This window comes from Rhinopithecus bieti, unplaced genomic scaffold (assembly GCF_001698545.2).
Source record: "Rhinopithecus bieti isolate Rb0 unplaced genomic scaffold, ASM169854v2 scaffold_48387, whole genome shotgun sequence".
Lineage (NCBI taxonomy): Eukaryota > Metazoa > Chordata > Mammalia > Primates > Cercopithecidae > Rhinopithecus > Rhinopithecus bieti.
This window is the reverse complement of record NW_016819911.1, coordinates 70,305-94,312: the sequence shown is the minus strand read 5'-3', so window position 1 is coordinate 94,312 and position 24,008 is coordinate 70,305. Positions and strand designations below refer to the sequence as shown.

General features: G+C 36.4%; 1 protein-coding gene across 1 annotated transcript in view; it reads left to right on the top strand.

Moving 5' to 3' along the window:
• The window catches only part of PDE5A (phosphodiesterase 5A), a 142,566-nt gene that overhangs the window by 51,909 nt on the left and 66,649 nt on the right, over nt 1-24,008 (top strand). The window contains exons 4-6 of the mRNA XM_017859302.1: nt 17,605-17,676; nt 19,280-19,369; nt 21,721-21,862. Coding sequence (XP_017714791.1) covers nt 17,605-17,676; nt 19,280-19,369; nt 21,721-21,862 — 304 coding nt within the window. The remainder of the gene's footprint in view (nt 1-17,604; nt 17,677-19,279; nt 19,370-21,720; nt 21,863-24,008) is intronic.

The window sequence follows — 24,008 nt, the reverse complement described above, 5'->3', positions numbered from 1 at the left end:
GGAACTTGCTCAAAGTCACATAACTAAAAACTGGCAAAGCTGAGATTCAAACCCAGGCATTCAGACTGTAGGGGTCATAATAGATAGAGAGAAGAGCATTTCTTAAAAGTCTGCTATGGTTGATGGCTGCACTCTGCTTCCCTCCTGATTGGTGTTTTCTTGAGACTCTGCAGTAAGCACTTAAATTACTGTTGATTTTGTTGGAGTGGAAGGTACACCGATGTGTTTAATGTGGCTGCATGCAGAAGCAGGACTTGAGGTGGCAACAGGGAGATCTGGCTGTATTCTGCCGGCCCTTCAATGTTAGTGTTTAAATTGCTCTGCAGACAGACTTTTAAGATGAAAAATGAGATAACAGAGAATAAGAGAAAGATCATAGTCACGTCCTCTATATTGCCTTAAGAGGAATCTATAAGAAAATTTTTACCAGGGGCAAAAGAATTAAAGGAGCATGTTTCATACTAATCTGAGCCAATCGGACTTTGGTACATAATGAATAAAAAAAAAAAAAAAAATTACAGGTATGATGAATGATTTAGGCTGCTATTAAATTTCTTCAAAGTTTAATTCTGGATTTTTCCGACCTGGGCACTTAGACCAGTTTTATCTTTGTCATTTGTATTAATTATTTCTATAACCAGACAGAATTCTTTTTTTGTTTAGTAAAGAATTACAGAGAAGCTCAGATCTTTCCCCCTAGCTCAGATGACCTATTTGTGAAATACTGCCCTCCCCTGAAGTATTGCTTGTTATGACATAGTGAAGATGAGTGTTCTTTTTTTTATTTATAGGGGCTGCACTGGTATAATCGACCCTAAATATTAACTCTTACTCAGAGCCCTATTTGTCACTCAGGACCTACTGATTTTTTTTTTTTTTTTTTTGTAGATTATTTGCGGAGGAGAGGATAAGGAGTAGAAAGCAGGACCTTATGAAATAATGCAAGCTCTGAAAATTTCTTATTGATCTGAACTAGAGATTTTATCCAATAATATCTTTCAGGCTAGGCTGAACCACCATTGTTGAATGTCAACTCCAGTTATTAAGTAGAAATTCAATTGGGAATCAGAGCTCTTTCCTCCTTCTCTATTTTTATCTTATTATCTTGATTTTGTTTTATCATATTTGGTGATATACTTGCAATTCTTTGTTGCAAATATGACAGTTAAAATCAAGGATTTAGGATAATTCATTACAATGTGGTAAAGAAGCATTTTAGCTAATATCTTAGCATTTCAGCTTATATCTTCCTTTTAAAACTAAAAGATTCAGAAAGTATCAGCTGATTTTATGAGATTTATACTTTGGCAAATCCAAGTGATCAACACCTACCAAAACTCACAAATTGAGGTGTTAATGAAATCAGATATGTAATTCCAACTACAAAACACAAAAGTAAATGTTTTCTAGAATTTAAGTTTTATGATTGTGTCTGCTCTTTTAAAAATATTTTCATTTATTTCTCCTAAATTATCTTGTTTTGACAAGTAACTATTGAATCACTGAACTTTGTAGATTTTTTTTTTTTTTAAATGAAGCAAAGAAGATACTTGCTTTTAAATTTTTTTCAATTTGGAGTGGTAGACTGGGCGCGGTGGCTCATGCCTATAATCCAAGCACTTTGGGAGGCTAAAGGGGGTGGATCACTCGAGGCCAGGAGTTCAAGATCAGCCTGGCCAACATGGTGAAAACCCGTCTCCACTAAAAATACAAAAATTAGCTGGGTGTGTGGCATGCGCCTGTAATCCCAGCTGCTCGGGAGGCTTACACAAGGGAGTCGCTTGAACCTGACTGCTGGGAGACAGAGGCTGCAGTGAGCTGAGATTGTGCCACTGCACTCCAGCCTGGGTAACAGAGTGAGACTCCATCTCAAAAAAAAAAAAAAAAAAAAAGAAGAAAAAAAAAGGTTGGAGAGGTAGCTCTTGTACACCAAAAATTAAATATCTATATAAGGTGACAAGACATGTTAAATGAGTCCAATATTCATCACACAAGTTCGAAGGAAAGACTGAACTCGGAGAGCTAGAGAAATCCCTGGGGAGAAATGAAAGTGTCCTGCTGTGTTTATCTCACAGCCTCAAGGGAGGAACCACATAAATGCTCCTGATGACAGAAGCTTGATCTCCATGGAGGGTGGATCCTTGTCTGTGATCTCTCATACTCACAGTACTGACTGTGGCTTTCTTAAATTTGACAGTGTAAACTTGGAGGAAATAAATGTGACAGTTTTATTCATAATCCTTCAATTTTAGTCAAAATAGATGAAAATGTAACTATAAAAATAAGCAGAGTTTAATAGCAGACTATCAGTCGATCTAGATCTATTTTAGTCTTAAAGAATTGGCTAGTTACATGTTTTCAAAAACGTACAAATTGGCCAAGCGTGGTGGCTCACGCCTGTAATCCCAGCACTTTAGGAAGTTGAGGCGGGCGTATTGCCTGAGGTCAGGAGTTTGAGACCAGTCTGGCCAACATGGTGAAACCCAGTGTCTACTAAAAATACAAAAAAATTAGCCAGGTGTGGTGGCGTGCACCTGTAATCCCAGCTACTCAGGAGGCTGAGGTAGGGGAATTGCTTCAACCAGGGAGGTGGAGGTTGCAGTGCCCCGAGATCTCGCCACTGCACTCCAGCCTGAAAAAAAAAAAAAAGAAAAGTTACAAATTGTTCACTGCATTTATTCCCCACAGTATTCTTTCTTGTAGCTTTGTTTTAGAAACAAAAGTGGTCCTCAAAGTTTCTGTTTGTTCTGGACTTGAGGTTGTGATAGTGATGATCCTTTCTTTTTCCTTCTGCACACTGCCCTTTAAATAACAAAGTATATATTATGAAGATGTTAACTGCTTTCCTAAAAGAAGAATGTTTCTTAAGAGCAGCGGATGAAAAACATAGTGTTAATGTGTGAAATCCCCAAGTCTACACTACTGATCAAGAAGAAAAGAAAGAGTGAATAAAACTTGAAACTGAAGATTAAATTAATGTGATAGGCTTTGTGTGCCCAAATGGTATCCTATTTTTAATGATCAGAAAATTTGGTTCATACTAAATGCTATGTTTTATTCAATAGGAAACCTATCTTCATTGGTAATTTCAAGATAACCATTCCAGCACTTTTTGGAATACATGACATTTTAAATTTAATAGATGATTTATAAATTTAATTTTGAGAAGTTTTACATAGTCCCTGAATAATGGATATTAGGGGTCTGGAACCAGATAAGCGTAAAACATTTCTTTGTATAATATCTAACCCGACATCATATAATTGGACCCTGGGGTGGATTTTGACTATAAAATAATTTTCATGTTTTCATGCATTCTTGAAGAGTTAAAGTGATTGTTAATGAAATTGCTGCTCTCAATAGATATGTACAAACATCTATACTTATCCATTAATGTCTAAGATTACATAAGTGAAGTGCTTTATCAACTGTTAAGTACCTTGTATTCTTATTAAATGCTTATCTAAAAATCTCCATTTGCTTGTTTTCTGCCATAGAATGGAAATTAATAGTCTATGCTAAATCTCCACTTGCTTTTGATCATAGAATGGAAATTAATAGTCTAGGCTGAATTGAAATCAAAGAGCAAGAGATGAGGATCTTACAAAAATTTTTAAATTTGTTTCCATCAGTTTATACTAGTGAAATGGAGTGAAAATGACCTGGATTTACAATTCTAGATCTATTTGATTATTACAAATTATTTGATAATCTTGAGTATTATGCAGTATTGGTTATCTCTTGCAACGTAACAAATTACACTAAGTGATTCTGAACGAACAGAATCTCACAGTTTTTGTGGTTCAGGAATTCTGGAGTGGCTTATCAAGCTTGGTTCCTTCTGGCTCAGGTATCTCACGCAGTCAGGATGTGAGCAGGGGCTACGTGACTTACGCTTGATCATCCATTTTCAAGAAGTTCTTGGGAAAAATGCTTCGTTCCTCACCATGTGGACTCTTCATAAGTTGCTCGGTGTCCTTACATCATGGCAGCTGACTTCTCCAGAGTGAGCAATTCGAGAAAAAATTGAGCAAGGAGGAAGCAGTAGTGCTCTATATGACCTCGTCTCCAAAGTTGTCCATCACCAAGACTTTTCTGGCATTCTGTTCTTTAGCAGTGAGACTTTAAGTTCTACACCCGACTCAAGAGGAAGGGAATTAGGCTCCAGCTCTTGAAAAGAGTAGTATCAGAGAATTTGTGGAGGCACTTTAACCTACTAGACATAGTACTAATGTACTTTCATTATTTATTATATAGAACATATATATCCATGTTTATTTTCTCTTTCCTTAAAACTAGCCAGAGGATAAAAGAGGAACTGTGCTCATTAATTAAAATGATCTCTTAAAATCATTTTGAGTTATCACCTTTCATGTGCTAAAAAATAATATGAACTACCAGAGAGGCAATGTAGACTGGGTTTACACAAAGGTTTACACAAAAATTGGTGTTCAAGGTTGTCTTAAATCAGAGGGAAAAGAGGAAATAGAGCATGAAAAGGGAAGACTAAGGAGAAAAGAGGAAGATGTCTGCCTCTTTGTATGGTGGCAAATTACTGAGGTATTAAAAGACTTTTTTTTTTTTTTTTTTTTTTTTTTGAGACGGAGTTTCACTCTTGTCGCCCAGACTGGAGTGCAGTGGCATGATCTCAGCTCACTGCAACCTCCACCTCCCGAGTTCAAGTGATTCTCCTGCCTCAGCCTCCCGAATAGCTGGAATTACAGGCACCTGCCACCACACCTGGCTAAGTTTTTGTATTTTTAGTAGAGATGGGATTTCACTATGTTGGTCAGGCTAGTCTGAAACTCCTGACCTTGTGATCCACCCGTCTCAGCCTCCCAAAGTGCTGGGATTACAGGCATGAGCCACTGTACCTGGCTAAGACTTTTAAAATACTGTGCCACAAATACTAACAGATCTACATAAGATCTCTGTTTGCACGTAGTATAAGTACTCACTGCTTAATATCCACAGGGAATGCTCATTGGTATGTCTCTATCATATCTTTCTGCGCCATTGTTTTCTGCCTCTGTTGACGGACTGAGAGCAAAGGGAATATATCTATTACTTTGCTACACTGTTTGAGTATCCAGTAGAAGGAGGGAAGTGCCTGGAAATGAGGTCAGACAGGTAGACAGAGGCAAGATCAACAAGAGCCTTCTAATGTCATGCAAAGGAGGTACTGAATTTTTTTTAATGCCAGGAAGTATTTGCTATTATTTAAAACTCTGGGTGGCCACAGCAGTAAGTTCGAACCATTTTCTTCGCTTCTAACCCAGAGACACATAATTTGACACTTGATATATTTTTATAATTAACTTCCATATTTGTTCATAAGCAGAGAGAGTACTTTGTTTAGAGGCAGGAAAGCTGCTAAAGAGTTTTTTGTAGATTTGTTACACTTCTGTTTAGGAGGTTTAGTGATTGATTTGATGGAGGAATGAGGGAGAAGGACAAATCTAAAATACTTTCTAGCTTTGTAGATAAGTTATAAAGGGGGAGAGTTGTCATATTTCCTAAAATAAGTCATTGGTTTGTGGGGAACAAAACAGTTAGCTCTTTTTCTTTTGCATGTATTGTTTTATAGTCTAATCCTTTCTCTTCTCCCCTGAAATCTCTACATTGCCTCCCCATCCCTGGTTCGCGTGGTCAAAGAAATTAGCTCAGCAGTTCTCTCCTCTGTGTCCAGAACTAAAGTTTTCCTGGCTACCAAATCTGCTCATCAGCATACAAACATGCTATTTCTCCCATCTTGAAAACAAAAGCAAAACACGCACTGGATCACACATCTGCTTTACCACCTCATTTCTCTGATCATCACCAGAACAAAACTCTTTGAAAGAGTTATACAGGCCGTGTTTGCCATTTCCATTTCCTTCCATTCTCTCTTGAACACACTTCACCGAAACTTTCGCGTTCTTCATGTTCCCCTGTCTCGCTCCTTCTCCTTTGGCCTCCCTATTCCTTGAGACACAACAGTATTAAAATTAAGCCAGTTGATAACCCTATAGCGTTCTCTAAGTGTTCAAGTGTTCACTTTAAATCAAAAGCTAGAAATGAATAAGTTTAGTGAGGAAGGCATGTTGAAAGCCAAGATAGGCCAAAAGCTAGGATTCTTGTGCCAGTTAGCCAAGTTGTGGACACAAAGGAAAAGTTATTGAAGGAGATTACAAGTGCTACTCCAATGAACACATGAGCGCTAAGAAAGCCAAATCGCCTTATTGCTCACATAAAGTTTGAATGGTCTGGATAGATCAAACCAGCCACAACATTCTCTTAAGCCAAAGGCCAAAATCCAGAGCGAGGCCCTAACTTTTTTAATACTGTGAAGGTTGAGAGAGGTAAGGAAGCTTCAGAAGAAAAGTTGGAAGCTAGCAGAGGTTGTCTCATGAGGTTTACGGAAAGAAGCCATCTCCATAACACAAAAGTGCAAGGTGAAGCGGCAAGTACTGATGGAGAAGCTTTCGCAAGTTATACAGATCTAGTGAAGATCATTGATGAAGGTGGCTATGCTAAACAACAGATTGTCAATATAGACTAAACAGTCTTCTATTAGAAGAAAATGCCATTTCAGACTTTCATAACTAGAGAGAAGAAGTCAATGTCTGGCTTCAAAGCATCAAAGGACAGGCCGACTCTGTTGTTATGGGCTACTGCAGCTGGTAACTTTAAGTAGAAGCCAGTGCTCACTTACCATTCTAAAAATCCTAGGGCCCTTAAGAATTATGCTAATTCAACTCAGCCTGTCCTCTGCAAATGGAACAACAAAGCCTAGATGACAGCACCTTTGTTTACAGCGTGATTTACTGAATATTTTAAGCCTACTATTGAGACCTAGTGTTCAGAGAAAATGATTTCTTTCAAAATATTACTGCTCTGTGACAGTACACCTAGTCACCCAGGAGCTCTGATGAAGATGCACAAGGAAATCAATGTCGTTTTCATGCCTGCTGATACAACATCCATTCTGCAGCCTGCAGTCATTGGAGCAAAGACTAATTTCTGCTTTCCAGTCTTATTATTTAAGAAATTCATTTCGTAAGGCCATAATTGACCTAAATAGGGATTCCTCTGGCGGCTCTGGGAAGAGTACATTGAAAACCTTCTGGAAAGGACTCAACATTCTATATCCCATTAGGAACATTTGTGATTTATGGGAGGAGGTCAAATTATCAACATGAATAGGAATTTGGAAGAAGTTGATTCCAGCCTTCATGGATGACTTTGAAGGGTTTGAGACGTCACTGTTGGAAGTAACTGCAGATCTTGTGGAAGTACCAAGAGAATTAGAATAGAAGTAGAGCCAGAAGATGTAACTGAATTGCCGCAATCTCATGATAAAACTTGGACAGGTGAACTGTTGCTTCTTATGGATGAGCAAAGAAAGTAGTTTCTTGAGATGGACTCTACCTCTGCTGTAAATGCTGTGAATATTGTTGAAAGACAGCAAATAATTTAGCATATTACATAAACTTAGTTGATAAAGCAGTGGCACGCCTTGAAAATATTGACTCCAATTTTGAAAGAAGTTCTACTGTGGGTAAAATGCTATCAAACAGCATCACATGCTACAGAGGAATCTATCATGAAAGGAAGAGTCAATCTGTGGTGGCAAACTTCATTGTTGTCTTATGCTAAGAAATTTCCACAACAACCCCATCCTTCAGCAGCCACCACCCTGATCATTCAGCAGACATCAACATCAAAGTAAGACCCTTCACCAGCAAAAAGTATAGCTAGCTAAAGACTAAGGTGATTGTTAACATTTTTCAGCAATAAAGTATTTTTTAATTATGGTGTGTACATTGTTTCTTAGTCATAGTGCTATTGCACACTTAAGAAGTTACAGTATAGTCTAAAAATAACTTTTATATCCTCTGGGGAACCAAAATATATGTGTAACTCACTTTATTGCCGTTGCCTGAAACCAAACCCACAGTATCTCTGAGGCATGTCTACAATTACTTCATTAACTGGCACAGCTATGGAGAAGAGGTCATGTCTTTTTTTGCTGGTGACACCTACAACTAGGAGTTTCGCTAGTGAGACAGATGTCTGCATCTGTGCTTTCATACATTCTCAGGCACATCTTCCATTTGGAGGGATAATATTTAGAGATAAAATTATGTTTTGGCTGTGAGAACATAAGCTATGTTCTCCATATGAAGGACTTAGAATGTAAAGAAATTATGTGTGTACATATATATACACGACACACACATATGTTTTTCTTGAATATCTTATGTTAAATTATATGGATATCTAGCTTTCAATGGCTATGTATGTGGTTAGCTAGACCAGCAGAGGCAATAGCAGTGATCCAAACACTTAGTTCAGCTCTAGTAAAGAAGGCATTCTCTCAACCCCTTTGATACCTACTTTAATTTTTAAATTTTATTCAGCCTGTTTAGCATTTTGATGCACAAAATTTGCTTTTTACCATTTTTGCTGTGTTACTTCTTTTCTGTTTGTATTAGGTGCCCATTATGGGCACACCACTCTACACTGTAATTATCAGGAGGCTTTATTGACAGGGCATTTTACAAGGCTATGGACTCATAATAAGTACAGGTAATGCTGGAACAAACTTGATCTTGATTTAACAGAGTCCAAATCCAACAACACTGTCCAGGGTAAGCCTATGCTTTGCAGGCCAACACCTGGCATCAGGCAGGATACCACCCTTAAAATAAATCTTCATTATTAAATAGATCCAGGGCTCTGAAGTCATATTTGGCAATGTATTGTGTAAAGGTGAACATAAACAGTGGTGGAATTATTCTGATGAAGTACAACTTGTATAACCTGTGTTGATATACAAAATTTTTTATTGACATTTTGGGCTTACTCTCACTTAGGCAGAGAGGCAGAGTGTGAAAGAAAGACCTCTGACTTTGTAGCAAAAATGACTTGGTCTTGTGCTGGCTTAGGAGCAGTGATTCCTTGAGCAAGTTTCTTCTGTCTTTGCTTTAGGCGACTGGTTTGTAAAGTTTCAGCATAAAGTGCAAACACACAGGGTGGTTTTGAATTCCTAGTGAGATGAGGAATGTGGCAGTGCCTACTGCAGAGCTCTCACTTCATGGGGGTCAGAAAATGTCCACTTCCTCCTTCTGAGAATGTTGCAAAGCCAGACAAATGGAGGAATGGAAAGTTAAACAACAACAGTAAACACTGAATGTACCCTGCCATGGGAAAGACAGCAGGCTCTTTTCTGCTATGTAACCTTTGTGTCTCTGGCAGTTTTTAAAGGGCTTATATGGAGACTTTGCTCACAATGGCTATGTGCTGTTCTGTCTCTGGACAGAATCTCTGTATCTCAAGGGACAGAAAGATCTAATAAGGCAAAAAGTCCCTTTAGTTCTAGGTTTAAGAGCTTTACCTCCTTACTTAAAAGCTAGTGTGGCAGAGAGTTTACTATTTGGCAGGAGGGGAATTTTTTTTTTAATTGTTCAAAGAGATGAGAATAAACACTAGGATCAACAATTATGCCAAGCATTTCCTCATGGGGAAGAACCCCAGTCTCAGGTTGACTCTATTCCCACAGGATGTTCCTGGAGCAGGACAGCTACTGACCCCCAGAGACTGGATTTGCCCTAGCCCCATCTGGGGAGTGACCATCCTGCCTAATAGCACAGAACAAATGATCAGGACCTCAGCCTGCTTCAACATTACCTAGACAGCTGGGAACTTGGCACATGGGCACCCACTTTCACATACCTTCAGCAATTACATATTCATTTGCTTTTAAAATGCTTTAAAATTCATGTACAGTGAAACACAGAGATCTTAATGTACAATTTGATGAGTTTTGAAAAATATGCATATATCTGTATAACTAATTCCCTAATCAGTCCTCACCACCCATGGGCAACAGTGTTCTTATATCTGTCACCACAAATTAGTTTTGCTTTTTCTTGAAGAATCTACTTATTTTTGATACTGCATTATTATTCACTTTTCCTTGATACATAGAATTTTTTTTTTTAATGTTGCATAAGTGGTTCTTGACTGTGAAAACTTGTTACGAGACTTACAATCTAAGTCCAAGAAGACAACTTTTAGCAGCCACATTGGATTGTCTTTGTTTCTTAGAGTTATAATTTTAAAGTTGTTCCATTCCCTTTGATGAAAATGTGCATTAAGAAGATAAGCATACTTATGAGATCTAAAGACTAAGCGTTGGTGTGTACTGGAGGACCCTTGGTCTCCATGATTCCTTGAGTATAAAAGAATAGTCCATAAAAGCCTATAATTTGGCTGGGCGCGGTGGCCCACACCTATAATCCCAGCACTTTGGGAGGCCAAGGTGGGCAGATCACAAGGTCAGGAGTTTGAGACCAGCCTGACCAACATGGTGAAACCCCGTCTCTACTCAAAATACAAAAATTAGCCAAGCATGGTGGTGGGCGCATGTAATCTCAGCTACTCAGGAGGCTGAGGCAGGAGAATTGCTTGAACCCAGGAGGCAGAGGTTGCAGTGAGCCGAGAGTGCGCCATTACACTCCAGCCTGGGCGACAGAACAAGACTCTGTCTCAAAAAAACAAAAAAACAAAAAGCCTATATTTTATACTAGGGCTGATTTCACTTTTTCCTGTGGGGATTAGTAGAAAGAATTGTAGCCCTTGGAATCAAGTCTAGAGAGTGTCTGGGTCTGCATATTCCTGAACTAGTTATGTAAGTTTTCTGAACATCGGATTGCTCTGTGATAAAATGGGGATGATAATTAAAGGATTATGCCAAGGATTAAATGAATGAACAGTCACAAAGTGCCTATTACATGGCAAGCCCTCCCTTCTCCTTTTTTTAATGGCAAATTCTTTAGCATTTGAATTTTTCTGGTTTTAGTGAGGAGGAGATTTCATAACTGTATTAGAAACAATGGCATTGATCATGTTATTTCTGATGCCAGTTATCTTCAGGGCACTGCTTTTTTATGTCTTTGAATTCCTTAGACGCTCCTCTCCAACTTACTTGGCTGCCCATTCGTAGCCATGAAGGCTGTGAGAGTAAACTAAAAGCACCATTCTCCTCTGTTTATCCTTGTCTCATCCCCCAACCATGGAATATCTGTAAACATTCTCTTGAGATATAAAGTAGGTGTAAAGATAAATAGCCTGTATATACAGAAGGATAAAATCAATCTTACCAGTCACTTAAAGAAATATCTAACTTTGATTCTAAAATCCATTAATAAGAGCCCACCCTAAAACCATAACTAAAATGGTCAAAATTGGCTAATGTACATATAGGCAACACAGAAGAGGATACCAGGTTAGCCAATAACAATAAAAAAGATGTTCATTCTCTCTAGTAATCAGGAAAATACAAATTAAAGCAACAATGAAATACAGTTTTATAACCATCAGATTGACAAACATTGAAAAAGTCTGATAACACCAGACGCTTGTAAGGATGTGAGGTTAATGGAGATTCTTATGCCTTGCTAGTAAAGGTATACATTTCTGTAATCTTTTTGAAGATTTAACCAGAGAAGTTGCTGCACATGTGCACAAGAAGAATATACAAAGACGTTTCTCAAAGATTATAGTAGTAAAAAGTTGCAAACAACTCAGACATCCATTCTTTGGCGATCAAATTAATACAGTTTGATATGGAATGCAATATTGTATGTAAAATGAATGAACCAGATCTATATGAATTGACCTTAAAAAACAACATTGAATATAATTGGAAGTTGCAAAATGTTTTGTATGTATTATTTCATTTAAGAAACCTTTTTGAAAGATAAAAGTACTATGTTTTGTGTATAGATTTATATATATTTTTAACAGTATGATGAAGAAGGTTGACTATGGTAGGAAGAACAGGAAGAAGAAGAATGAGACTGGAAAGAGGAAGTCCAATTTAATTTTATCATAATTTAATAGTATTAATAAAGGAAACATCACCAAATATTAACATTTAGTAATTCTGTATTAGTAGTTCTCAACGTGTCTTTTGTCCCTGGACCAGCAGCATTTGTAATCATCTGAGAACTTGTAGAAATACAGGCCCCAGTCTGGATCTACAAAATCTGAAATTTAGGGGGTAGACCCACGAAACTGTATTTTAACAAGTCTCACACTACCACTGTTCTAGATGGCAAAGGCATGAATGCTTACTATCTCATTCTTTGTGATTTTCTATACTTTTAAATTAAAATTAAATAATCTCAAGCTTTTCTTTCTTTTATCTTCCAGTGTTACCTTAGGCTATAAGTTTCAACTCCATAATTAATGGCTTATTAAGAACATAAAGTTTTTACTGCCACACAAAGTTCTCAGATATGGATGGATTTCTTAATCTTAAGCAAAGGCTAGAGCCAAAAATGGGAAGACATAATTAATTATTATTTGAATGTACATTGTTCAGTTAGTACATCACCCTAAAAAATTTTATTCTTGCTGGCATTTCTCCCATTATCATCAACAGCAAATACTATTCAACCTTTGAGTACATGTAAAACAATGCAAAGTGTTGTTAGTAGCATAAAGCATAAAATATAAATCATGTCCTTAGAAAACAGTCTACTTGCAGGGCTAGGATGTGAGTAAAGAAAATGAGCTTAAAAGGTTAAAAAGGAATACCCTGTCTGGTGTAGGGCATATACAACTGCCACACAGAGTTTCGAGGGGTAGGTTTGAAGGGAAGATTTTTTTTGGAGATTTGGCCTCAGTAGAGAAGGTGGAAGGTGATATTTCAAGGAATTATGTGAACAAACGACATGGCAGTATTCTAATCCAAAGACCCATGTAAGTGATCTAGTTAAGTTGAGGGTGTGGAATGTTAGGTAGAGTCTTTAATTTTTATTCTGTAGATGGGTGAAACCATTAAACTTTTTGAGAAATGAGGTGATCTGTGTATGCACAACAGTGCCCCAAGAATATAAATTTGGCTGAAGTGACAAAGATAGACTGAAGGCAGAAAGATGATTAGGAATGAGATATCACATTCTTCAAAGACAGTGAGGATTTACATAGTGAAACAGAAGAGATAAAATGAGGTGTGGAGAAGAAGAAAAAGAATGCAAGAATATAGGAATCATAATTGGATGGAATGTATTGGTTTCTTAATGCTGCTGTAAAAAAAACTACCGGAAATTTCGTGACTTAAAATAGCACACATATTTTATTTGAAGCTTTGGACTTCAGAGTCTAAATAATTCTCAGTGGGCTAAAATCAGGGCATCTACAGGGGTGTGTTTCTGTGTGGAGTCTCTAGAAACGGACCTGTTCTCTTGCCCCTTCTAGCTTCCATAGGCTGCCTGTACCCCTTTGCTCATGGCCCCTTCCTCTGTCTTCAAAACCTGCAGAATAGCATCGTCAAATGTTTCCTTGACTCTGCCTCTCCTGCTTCCATTTTTCGTTACAAGGACCTTGTGATTACATTGGGCCCACCTAGATAATTCAGGATAATCTCCCTATCTCCAGATCTTTAACTTTATCACATATCAAAAGCCCCGTTTGTCATTTAAGGGTCACATATTCATAGGTTCCAGAGATTAGGACAAGGACATCTTTGGGGGTCATTATTTTGCCTACCACATGGAATATTACCGTAACTTGATGATTCCTTAGGATTCAGAAGAGAAGTCAGAAAGCCTGGATCTGTTGTGTCAACTCTCTCACTCTCAGTTTTCTCATCTGTAAAGCAGGTGGGGAGAGAGTATGGGGGTGGGATTCCCAAGCCTAACACTGATTAGAATGTCAGCTCCGTGAGGACAGGGATTTTCATCTGTTTTCTTCACTACTGGTACCTAAAGGCACTTAGTAGTTATTGAATAAAGTATTTATGACAGAATGAATAAATGAGTCAAAGAAAAGTTTGAAAAGAGCACTAGGGAAAATTCTCCCCTAACTCCTCTATATATTGTTAAGTTCTAGTTTTCTTAGTAAAGTTTGTATGTGGCTCAGATTAGACTGTCTTGAGTCCTGTCATTGCAATGGAGATCTTCTGAGGCTGAGAGAGAGGGATAGCTATGATTTATAGTCTGTCCTTTCCTCCTTTGCTTTTAGTTTCCATGCTGAGCATCCCCTGAACTGGGGATGGGGAAATGTATTGGGATTGATGTACGGCCTCAGAAAATGTCTGGGGCAGCTGCTTATTGAAGAAGAAATTGCTCACTGTGGCAATGATCAGTTGCCCTGAAACAACCAGCTGTCACATTCCACACTGCTCACCCAGTGAGAGTCAAGTCTTGGCTTTTGCATTCCTAAAAGAACACTCAGCCCTTTGAGGACATAACATCTATTTGTGCTGTGCATAGTGCCAGTAAAATAGAAAACAGAAAGGCTTTTTTGCGCTTTTACAAAAATAGCATGGAGTACCTGTATCTGAGAGTACAGTTAGCCAGCAGGTAGGCAAAAGTGAATGGACATTCTGATATGGAAGCTAATGCTTTTAGGGGTGCTGCCGCTCATATGAAGTCTGACATATACTTAGAGTAAAAGCTGTCATTAAAAACGGACATTTCAAAGCCTATAGTTAGCAGTTACTTGATTTAAAGACAATGATCTAATCTGTTTAAAGAAGCAATGGATGACAGCGGAAAGAAGGACTGACTTTATATGAACATGAAGGGCAGAGGGTGCTAGTTTTGCTCAGGATCCTTAAAGTCAGAGAATTAAACTGTTATTTGTCTTTTACTGTGTATGCAACCCTGGACAAACACTGTGACTTTTCTTCTATTTTTTATCTGTTTTATTAGTGTCGTTTTCAAATGTCACCCTTCTGGGGATGGAAGCACATATACATATTAGATACACAGTTGTCCATCAGTATACAAAGAGAGATTGATTTGAGGACTCCACTCCATTCCCTCATACCAAATCTGTGGATGCTCAAGTCCCTTATATAAAAGGTATAATATTTGCATAAAACCTACACACATCCTCTCATACACTGTAAATCATCTCTGGATTACTTTTTTTGTTACACGTGTAGGACATTTGTTCTTAGGGAGCCACAAGTTTTGTGCCCCTTGTCACAGTGACCCCAGATGCCTGTTCCATGTGTTGTAAACAGAGGAGCCATTCTTCAGCCCCCTGCTCTGAGCACACCCCTAGATTATTTATACTACCTAATATAATGTGAGGGTTCTGTATATAATTGTCCTACTATATTTATTTGATGTTATTTTTATTGCTGTGGGTTTGAAAATTTTGTGTCAAATATTTTCTATCACAGTTTAATACAAAGGACTGACTATATTTTCCTGGGCTAATAGTCTCTTGACAGAACTTGGTTTGTTTTTCTTAATATTTATTATTTATTTATTAGTACAAATTTACAAGGTATATGTGCAACTTTGGTACATGTATATAATGCATAGTGATCAAATGAGGGTATTTCTGGTGTCTATTACCCCAATACAATACATTTTTGTTAAGTATAGTCACCCTCCTATGCTATAAATCATTGAATTTATTTCTTCTATCTTATTGTGTGTTTGTAATCCCAGCACTTTGGAAGGCCAAAGTGGAAGGACTGCTTGAGCGCAGGAGTTTGGGACCAGCCTGGGCATAGTGAAACCTCGTCTCTACAAAAAAATTTTAAAAATTTAACCAGACATGGTGGTACATGCCTTCCATGTAGTCCCACTGCTTGGAAGCTGAGGTGGGAGAGTAGCCTCAGCCTGGAAGATCAAGGCTGCAGTGAGCTGTGATTGTGCCACGGCACTCCAGCCTGGGCAACAGAGCAAGACCCTGTCTCAAAAAGAAAAAAAAAAAAAGACTGAAAGGAATCATCATCTCACTGTAAATTTATGTTGATATGATGATGGACTAAAATGTTAATATAGTTTGATTAGTGGTCGTTTAATAAGCAGCTGATTTTTTGTCTTTTTATATTTTCGAGTGAGCAGGAGCTTTCTCTCGATTTTCTTGCTTAGTACATTGCTTCATACAGTTCCAGGTACAGATAGCATATCAGTATATACTTTTTGTACTACATATTTATCAGAAACTTTGCATAATACTTTCTGTATCTCTTTGAAACTCATCTTTCTTAAAACACAGATTTAAAGTTTATGTCTTCCCTTTGTCAAACTATTTATTAGAGAAAAAAAATTTAAATGTCATTTCTGAGACTCCTTCTCTTTTACTCACATTAAGTGCCCCTTCAGTGCTCTTAGCAATCCACGGCCACAGTTTCATGAAATTGATCCCACCATCCTACTATGCTATAAGTCTATGTTTATGTATCACTCATTCTTGATTCTGAGCTCCTTCAGAGTAATCACTTCCCCGGTTTTTTGTTACTTTTTGGTACATAATAGGCACTTCAGTATTTGTTGAGTGGATGAATGAATATCTGAGCATTTAAAATAACCAAATTATACTACTCTATATTAGACCCCAGTGAACTTCAAGTGGCTCTTATTATAGTTCCAGTGAATATTCCTACCTACAATCCAGACATTTTTGACTTTAGAGGAATTTTACTAGAAATTTAGTCAGTGAGGTTAGAGCATCTAGAAATCTGCTGCTGTTTTCAAGAGCTAAAGAGTATGTAAAAATAAGAGAGAGTTGCTCTAAAGGAAATAAAAGGTATAGAATAATTGCATAATTCTGCTTTTAAAACAATTAATATCCCTTTACCATATGGGCAAAAAAAAAAGAAAATGTTAAGAAGACTAGAAAACTACATAAGACAATAAGGTATTTCCCCTTTCTTATTCTGCTATCCTAGAGGAGGATTTTATATCTTTTTCTTAAAGCTAAGATACTATAGTGAGCTGAGAAAACAAAGTGAACCATCCACATAGAACTAAAGATACATATTTCTGAAGTATAGCCAGTTAGAGGATAATAGCTTATTCCACTGATACTAAATAGCAGAAGAAAGGAAAGAGTAGAATTTATAAGTAATAAAGCAGAGAGAAGAGTAGGTTGAAGGTCTTTATAAGACTAAGGTAATAACTCAAAATGAAGGTGGAACTAAAAGGTAAGTAACTTCCAAATACCTTCTCATCTATTTGAAATAAGCCTCAGCATGTTAATTCCTGTTTTGATTTTTCAGTACCCTCTTTCCCAAAAATAAGTCTGTTAAAGGTAAAATAATTTTCAAGGGCAGAAATTTCAAAAGAAGTTGGACTACATCCTTACATTAAGAATTATTTTTGCCCTAATGATCCTCCTGCATTCTTTTCATGATTGGCCAGTAGGTCCTGTTTCATTTTTAGTAAAAGAGCATTTTAGCCCTTTTGAAACATTATATTTAAAACCCATATAAAATGTTCACTTTCTTATATACTTTATTGGAACTGTAATCAAAATTTATTATTTATATTTAAAAACTATGGAAAATATATACTTAAAATGTGGTTGCTAAAATAATTCCATTCAAAATACAGGGTGAAATCACAGAATAAAACATAGCTTGGGCCCTAATAAATTAAAAATAGTCGAATTCTTATTAGGATGAAAGAATATGGTAAATGATGTAAAGCTTGCTCAAATGCTGATGAGGGGTTTTGCTTTTGTTTTGTAGACTAGTGTTATTTTACAGCACATGCAGGATATCTTCTATAAATACATTTTGGTGAATTTTTACCCGTAATTTCAGTCAATAAAAAATTTGTCACTTTTATCTCCTTATACCAGGTTGTTGGTGTAGCCCAGGCCATCAACAAGAAATCAGGAAACGGTGGGACATTTACTGAAAAAGATGAAAAGGTACCACAACTTGTGTCAGGCATGAGCCAATTTAGGAAGATGCTTTTTCTTTGTAGTATATACACCTCTAGGATTAATTGTTGCTGAAATTGTTGGTCACACAAAAGATTAGAGTTAAAATGATCTGAAAGGTTCAAAAGTGTATCTTAGGCTAACTAGAGCGATGATTTCACATCTGAGTACTTGTGTTATTCAGTCAGCAGAAACCCCCAAATTCCCTCCTTGGTGTGCTGCCAAGCCTGCACTGGGCACGTTGGGGCCACACAGAAGGTGACTTATGGCATTTTAACTATCTCATTTACCTTTCATCACTGCTATAGAGATCCAACCTTGAGTAAAACCCCATAACAAACACTGCTACAAGTTCAGCACTTTTGGTTGGCTAAAAATTGGAATTGCCTCCTGGTGTAGCAAATTTCTGAATGTTTTATAAGCCTTGCACACAGACAGTGGGGCGCCAATGTGTGAATTCAGGCTAGATGAGGTAAATGTAACTTCAGAGAGAGCAACAGTGAGCATTATTTTATTATTCTTCTTGTTCAACTCTGAAGGAATACCTTCCACACACCTCATTGACATGCTTTCCATTTAAGGACAAAAGCCCTTAAAACTGTTGATAAATTCATTCTATGAGTAGGTTTCATTATTTCTCCTATTGAATAAGTAATTATGTATATATCATAGCCTACTGAATTATTCCTATTCCCAAGTCCATTGCTGTTTATGTTATTCCCCTGAAAATTAGTAGGAGCTTTTCAATTTGGAAGACATTCAAACAAGACAGTTATTTTTATCTCTATGCTATAGGCTATGTTGGCACCTGTGTTGCTCCCCTTGTTATAATTGCTTCAGAACATAGCAAATACTTTTTAAAAATCAGAGTAATAGACATCTAGGCTCCTGTTCTGTTCATGGCACTTGAGAATATTTGGTGTGAAAACATGGTTCCTGGATTGGCTTTATATTCCATTATTATGTTTATAATCCATTAATATAACTCCCTCTTGAATCGATTTGAATTTTTAAGGCTCTATCACATTGTGGATAAGGTATACTGTCTAAATATTTATTTATATCAATAATTCATATAATTGTAAACATATTACCCTAGTATAGTATAACGATGATAGAACCATGTTAAAAATGACATATTTAAAGTAATGTTTGCAACCTTATATAATATTTAACTTTATGCTTTTATTGTGGATATTCTTTTAACGAGTACATAAGCTATTGTTTGCTGCAGTAATGAGTTACAAGCTATTTATGTAATAGTTTCAGCATAGATCTAAGTCTTAATATCATGGAGAGGCTAAACCAAATTTTGCATAGAATAAATTGTAACTTCAAGTGGTATAAAGAGGTCTTTATCTTAGTTCCTCTCCTTTTTCTCCTTATTGAGTTATACCTAATTTATACCTTAGGAGACTATTCCAGCACCTTTAGCTAAGACTTGGTTTATATCATCCTAATTTTATGTAGAACAAACATCTACTCTTTTGGCTTTCTAACTGTAAATATTTGGGGATCTGTATATCAGGCAATATAACTAGACTGTTTTATATACAGTTTTTATTTGTCAATTCTCTTATCTGTTTTTTAGGACTTTGCTGCTTATTTGGCATTTTGTGGTATTGTTCTTCATAATGCTCAGCTCTATGAGACTTCACTGCTGGAGAACAAGAGAAATCAGGTCGGTCTGATTACTAAAGAAAGTGTATAGAAATACTTTTAAAATTGTTACATTTTTATCAAAGTAATGTATGCAGATTATTAAAAATTTAGATAGTACAGATTCAGTTTCTGAATACTTTATTTTTTCTAGTAGTCATTTCTATTTCCTATTTTCCAGGCTTAGTTGTTTATCTTGTTAGACAATGTTCATTAACTTGGGAGATGAGGATTTATTTGACTTACACCACACCTTACTTGCCATTACCCTTATCTTACTGGAATCATTCTATCACTGTTTTAAGTCACTGTATGGGTTGCACTTGTGTTGTTAAATAATGGTTTTAGGTCTTGCTCTGTCAACTGTAGATATTACTCTTGATTTCATACTTTGTAAGATGGGTGTCTTAGCATCCCCTGTTCTCTTTATCTCATTTTCCCAACTACCACTCCTTAGCCCTGCTGTTCCCATCTGGACTTTTTCTTTTACAATTGTCCACATTGGTAATATATACTGTTCTACAACTGTGATGAACTTTTCCTGGGCTTTGTCTAGGTTAATTCTAAAGTTACAATTTTAAAGAAACTATTTACAAGCACTATAATTATGTAAATGTTGTTCATGTTACCTTTGTTACAGAACTTTTCATTTTTCCTGATGTTTCTGAATTTTTTTCCTTGAACTCTTTGCTCTAATATAGCCTCATGTTCTTGTTTCCACCCCTCCCCAAACTCCATTATATTAGGCATCCTGTTGAATTCCCCTTCTGCTTCTATTTGGAGAGGTCCAAACTGAGGTTCTCCAACCTTTCTTCTTCCAAGCTAAACTATTTAGCCCTATGCCTGCTACACTAGTGTCATCATAGAGCTTTTCTTCATTGCTTTCTTAGAAAGATTCCACTATCTTTTAGATGCCCTACTTCTTTCTCACTTCCTTATTTTGTTGCAGCACATTCTCAATTAACTACTCAAGAAAGGGTATTGGTAAAGTAAATTTTCTGAGTCCTTGCATGTATGAAAATATGTATTGTACTATCCGGCCACTTTGGCTGGGTATAAAATTCTAAATTGAAAAATCAATTTCTCAGAATTTAGAAGTAGTGCTTTGTCTCCTAACTAGCATCCATATTGTCCTTATTCTTGGCTCTTTTGTAACTATTTTATATTTATTATCTACAATATAAATATATAACAATATATAATACATATTTTGTATTTTTATATTATATATATATATATTTTGTCTATGTGTCTATAAGCTTTTCAGATTATTTATATTTGCTTTTGTAACTTAATTTCACAATATTATTCTTTTTTCATTCATCATGCTGGCATCTGTATGTTGGTTCATCTCTTTGGAGGTTTAAGCAAACTGTTCACTTCTGTGTAATTCTTTTTTCATTATTTCTTTGATAATTCATCTTCTCTACCCTATATTTTCTCTGTTTAGAATCTGTGTTAATAAGATATGTGACCTTCCATTGCCTTTAACTGCAGTGTTCTCCCTGTTCTATTGTTGCCATCCTTTCATCCAGTCCCTATTTTTACAAACAGATGTGATCACACCACTTCTTTCCTGCAGTGCATCACAGTTTAAACTGCTTCAAAAGACATACAGTACTTTTCAGGTTCTTTTTCTGCTTAATGTTGCAATCGCATCTCCCGGTTCTCTTTATAGTCTATGCTCTTATAAAACCTGATCAAAACTTTCAGTATGCTACTTTCTCTCAGTTCTATTATTTTTGCCTGAAATAGTTCTCTTCCCTGTTTCACCTGAATGATTCTTACTCATCTTTCAGACCTCAGCTAGGATAGCATCACCTCTACTGAGTTTTTGGTAATACTTATGAGGTTCAGAAGAAAGAGAAATCTACCAGAAAAAAACACAAAGGAAATTCTTAAGACTTTGTTTACTTTGATGCGTAATATTTACTGTACTCTGTAAAAATATTGATAATGTTGACAAATGTTGATCTAAAAAGTTTAGAACAACATTAACAGTGTGTTTTATGTACCAGATAGTGTTCAAAATACTTTATAAATATTATCTTAATCTTCCCAGCAGTCCTGTGATTTTAATGTTATTAATATCCCCATGTTCAAGAAATTTGCCTTCAGTCTCAAAGCTAGCAGGAAAGGAAGTCAGGATTAAAAACTGATTACTCTGGCTTCAGAGCCTGTGATCTTAACAACTATATTAACTATATTAACAGTCAATGGAGGATTTTGTTAATAAGTGGAGACATATTTAATATTTGAATGCAGACTTGATTATAACCTGCTAGGTTAAACAATTTATAACCCATATAAATAATTATGCTTTAATAATTACAAACAATTGCTAAATAATAAGCTCTTAATATTTCTGTCTAGGTGCTGCTTGACCTTGCTAGTTTAATTTTTGAAGAACAACAATCATTAGAAGTAATTCTGAAGAAAATAGCTGCCACTATTATCTCTTTTATGCAAGTGCAGAAATGCACCATTTTCATAGTGGATGAAGATTGCTCCGTGAGTACAGAGTATGACTTCTTTATTTTTAGAAAGACAGAGACTTATATTTCTGTAAGCACTGCTTTTAAACCTCATTTTGGTCTTAGAACCCTCTCTCAAACCCAAATGCATATGAGTATGTATATAAAACCAATCAGGGTATGAGTTATTCTGGTTGAAGACAGGTAGAGGTGGAGGGTGGAGGGTGCCTCATCACCCTTTTTTACCTCTGTTCATGTCCCCATCCCACCCTCCTGAAAATAATTACCGTGGGAATGTGTGTTTCTGCTTCTATCAATGGCCACACTATCTTCGTCGAGAAATATATTGTCATTACAGTGTGCTGACTTTTCACGGTCAGGAATACTGGTGCCCTAGTTGCTATGAACAGACAGACCAGACTCCTCATTCTGAATGGGTTGGGTATAAAAATTTCTTCTTGCCAGAAATTGTATAGAAACCAAAAGGCATAGCCCAGTAGGAGCATTACTAATGGTACCCATAAGTCCCATATTTTTACCAACAATGGAAAACCACTAAACTCTTCTAACTAGTAGATTTCAGTCCACTGATTTTGTAATGTGAAGAAACATTTTCAGGTGTCTGAGAAAAGATAGAGTGTTGTCACAGAGTGCTAGTTACACCAGGCTGGCCGTCTTGAGTTTGCCAGTAGAATCAGGGCCCCTGGCCTAAGGCAGTTTTTCTTTATGCACTTTCTCTCCCTTCTCAACTTATGAACCACTGTTTCTGGGATATTTCTTTTGCTGTAGTTGTTTGTTTTCTTTTCCTTTAGTCCCTAAGAATAGGCTGTTCATTTGTGGATTAATAGGAAAGAGAGTGTGGACTAACACTTGTATAGGTCAGTTATAATCTACATATGATATCTGAAGTTACGTTCTGGGGGGAAGTAGAATAATAAAAGGTATTCAATATCTAATTTATATTAAGAAATTTTAGTTGATTTAGATATAAGGACTATACCGTATGAGCCAACGTCTCTCAATCATTTGGGATGTGTATATATGTCAGATGAATGCATTGTTTAATACAAAATTCTCATTAATACCAAATGAGAACTCACTAGGCTAAAAGGTAATCAGTATTTTCATAGATACTATTTCATATTTTTCAATCAGTTATAAAATCTTTAATATAAAGGTGATTATAACATAGTAGACATCATTTTAAATTTCAGGTCAGAATTCCTTAATGCAGTATGTCACTTAACCTGTAATTTTTGCTCTATGACCCACTTTTTGCATTTAATTTTTGAAAGTTATATGTGAAGCACTACTTTTTTTAGACAACTTAAATATCACTTTAATTCATACTCAATGGATACTTCTACCAGTTAACACCTGTTATGGTAGTACACTGATTTGGATCAGTGCTATTTGGAAATATAGCACAACAATATGCTTATTAGGATATTTTGCTCACTTTTTGACCACTTAAGTTGTAGGTTTTAGAAAAGGAATTAGGTGACTTTATATTCATTTGTATTACATTTATTTGTTGTTTAAAAATACGTCAACAGCGTGAGCAAAGGTGAGGAGGAAAAAAATGTACAGATTTCTTCTATCCCCAAATTAAACTATCAGTTTTTTTCTGTTTTCTTCCAATTCTATATAAATAGAGCATGGGTGTAATGTGCTGTTCTGCTTTTTAATGTGATTTTAAAAAATTTTTTTTTCTTTCTTATTTTCGAGACAGAATATCACTGTATCATTCAGGCTGGAGTGCAGTGGCACGATCTCACTATCGCAGCTCGCACCCTCAGCCTCCCAGGTTCAAGAAATTCATGTGCCTCAGCCTCCCCAGTAGTTGGGATAACAGAAGTATGCCACCACAGCCAGCTAATTTTGGGGGTTTGCCATGTTGGCCAGTCTGGTCTCAGACTCCTGGCCTTATGTGATCTGCCCCACCTTGGCCTCCCAAAATGTTGGGATTATAGGAATGAGCCACCACGCCTTTAATGTAATTTCAGAAGTATTTCTCTATGTTGTTAAATTTTTCACAGTTATTTTAATAATCACGTAAAGTATTACTGAATGAAACATCTTTTTAAGAAGGAATTCTTTACCTGGGATTTAACAACAATCAATGTACTTAAGCTTAAAAGCCAAAACTTGAGAATTTTCAATAAGCATAAAAAATTTTGAGCCGGG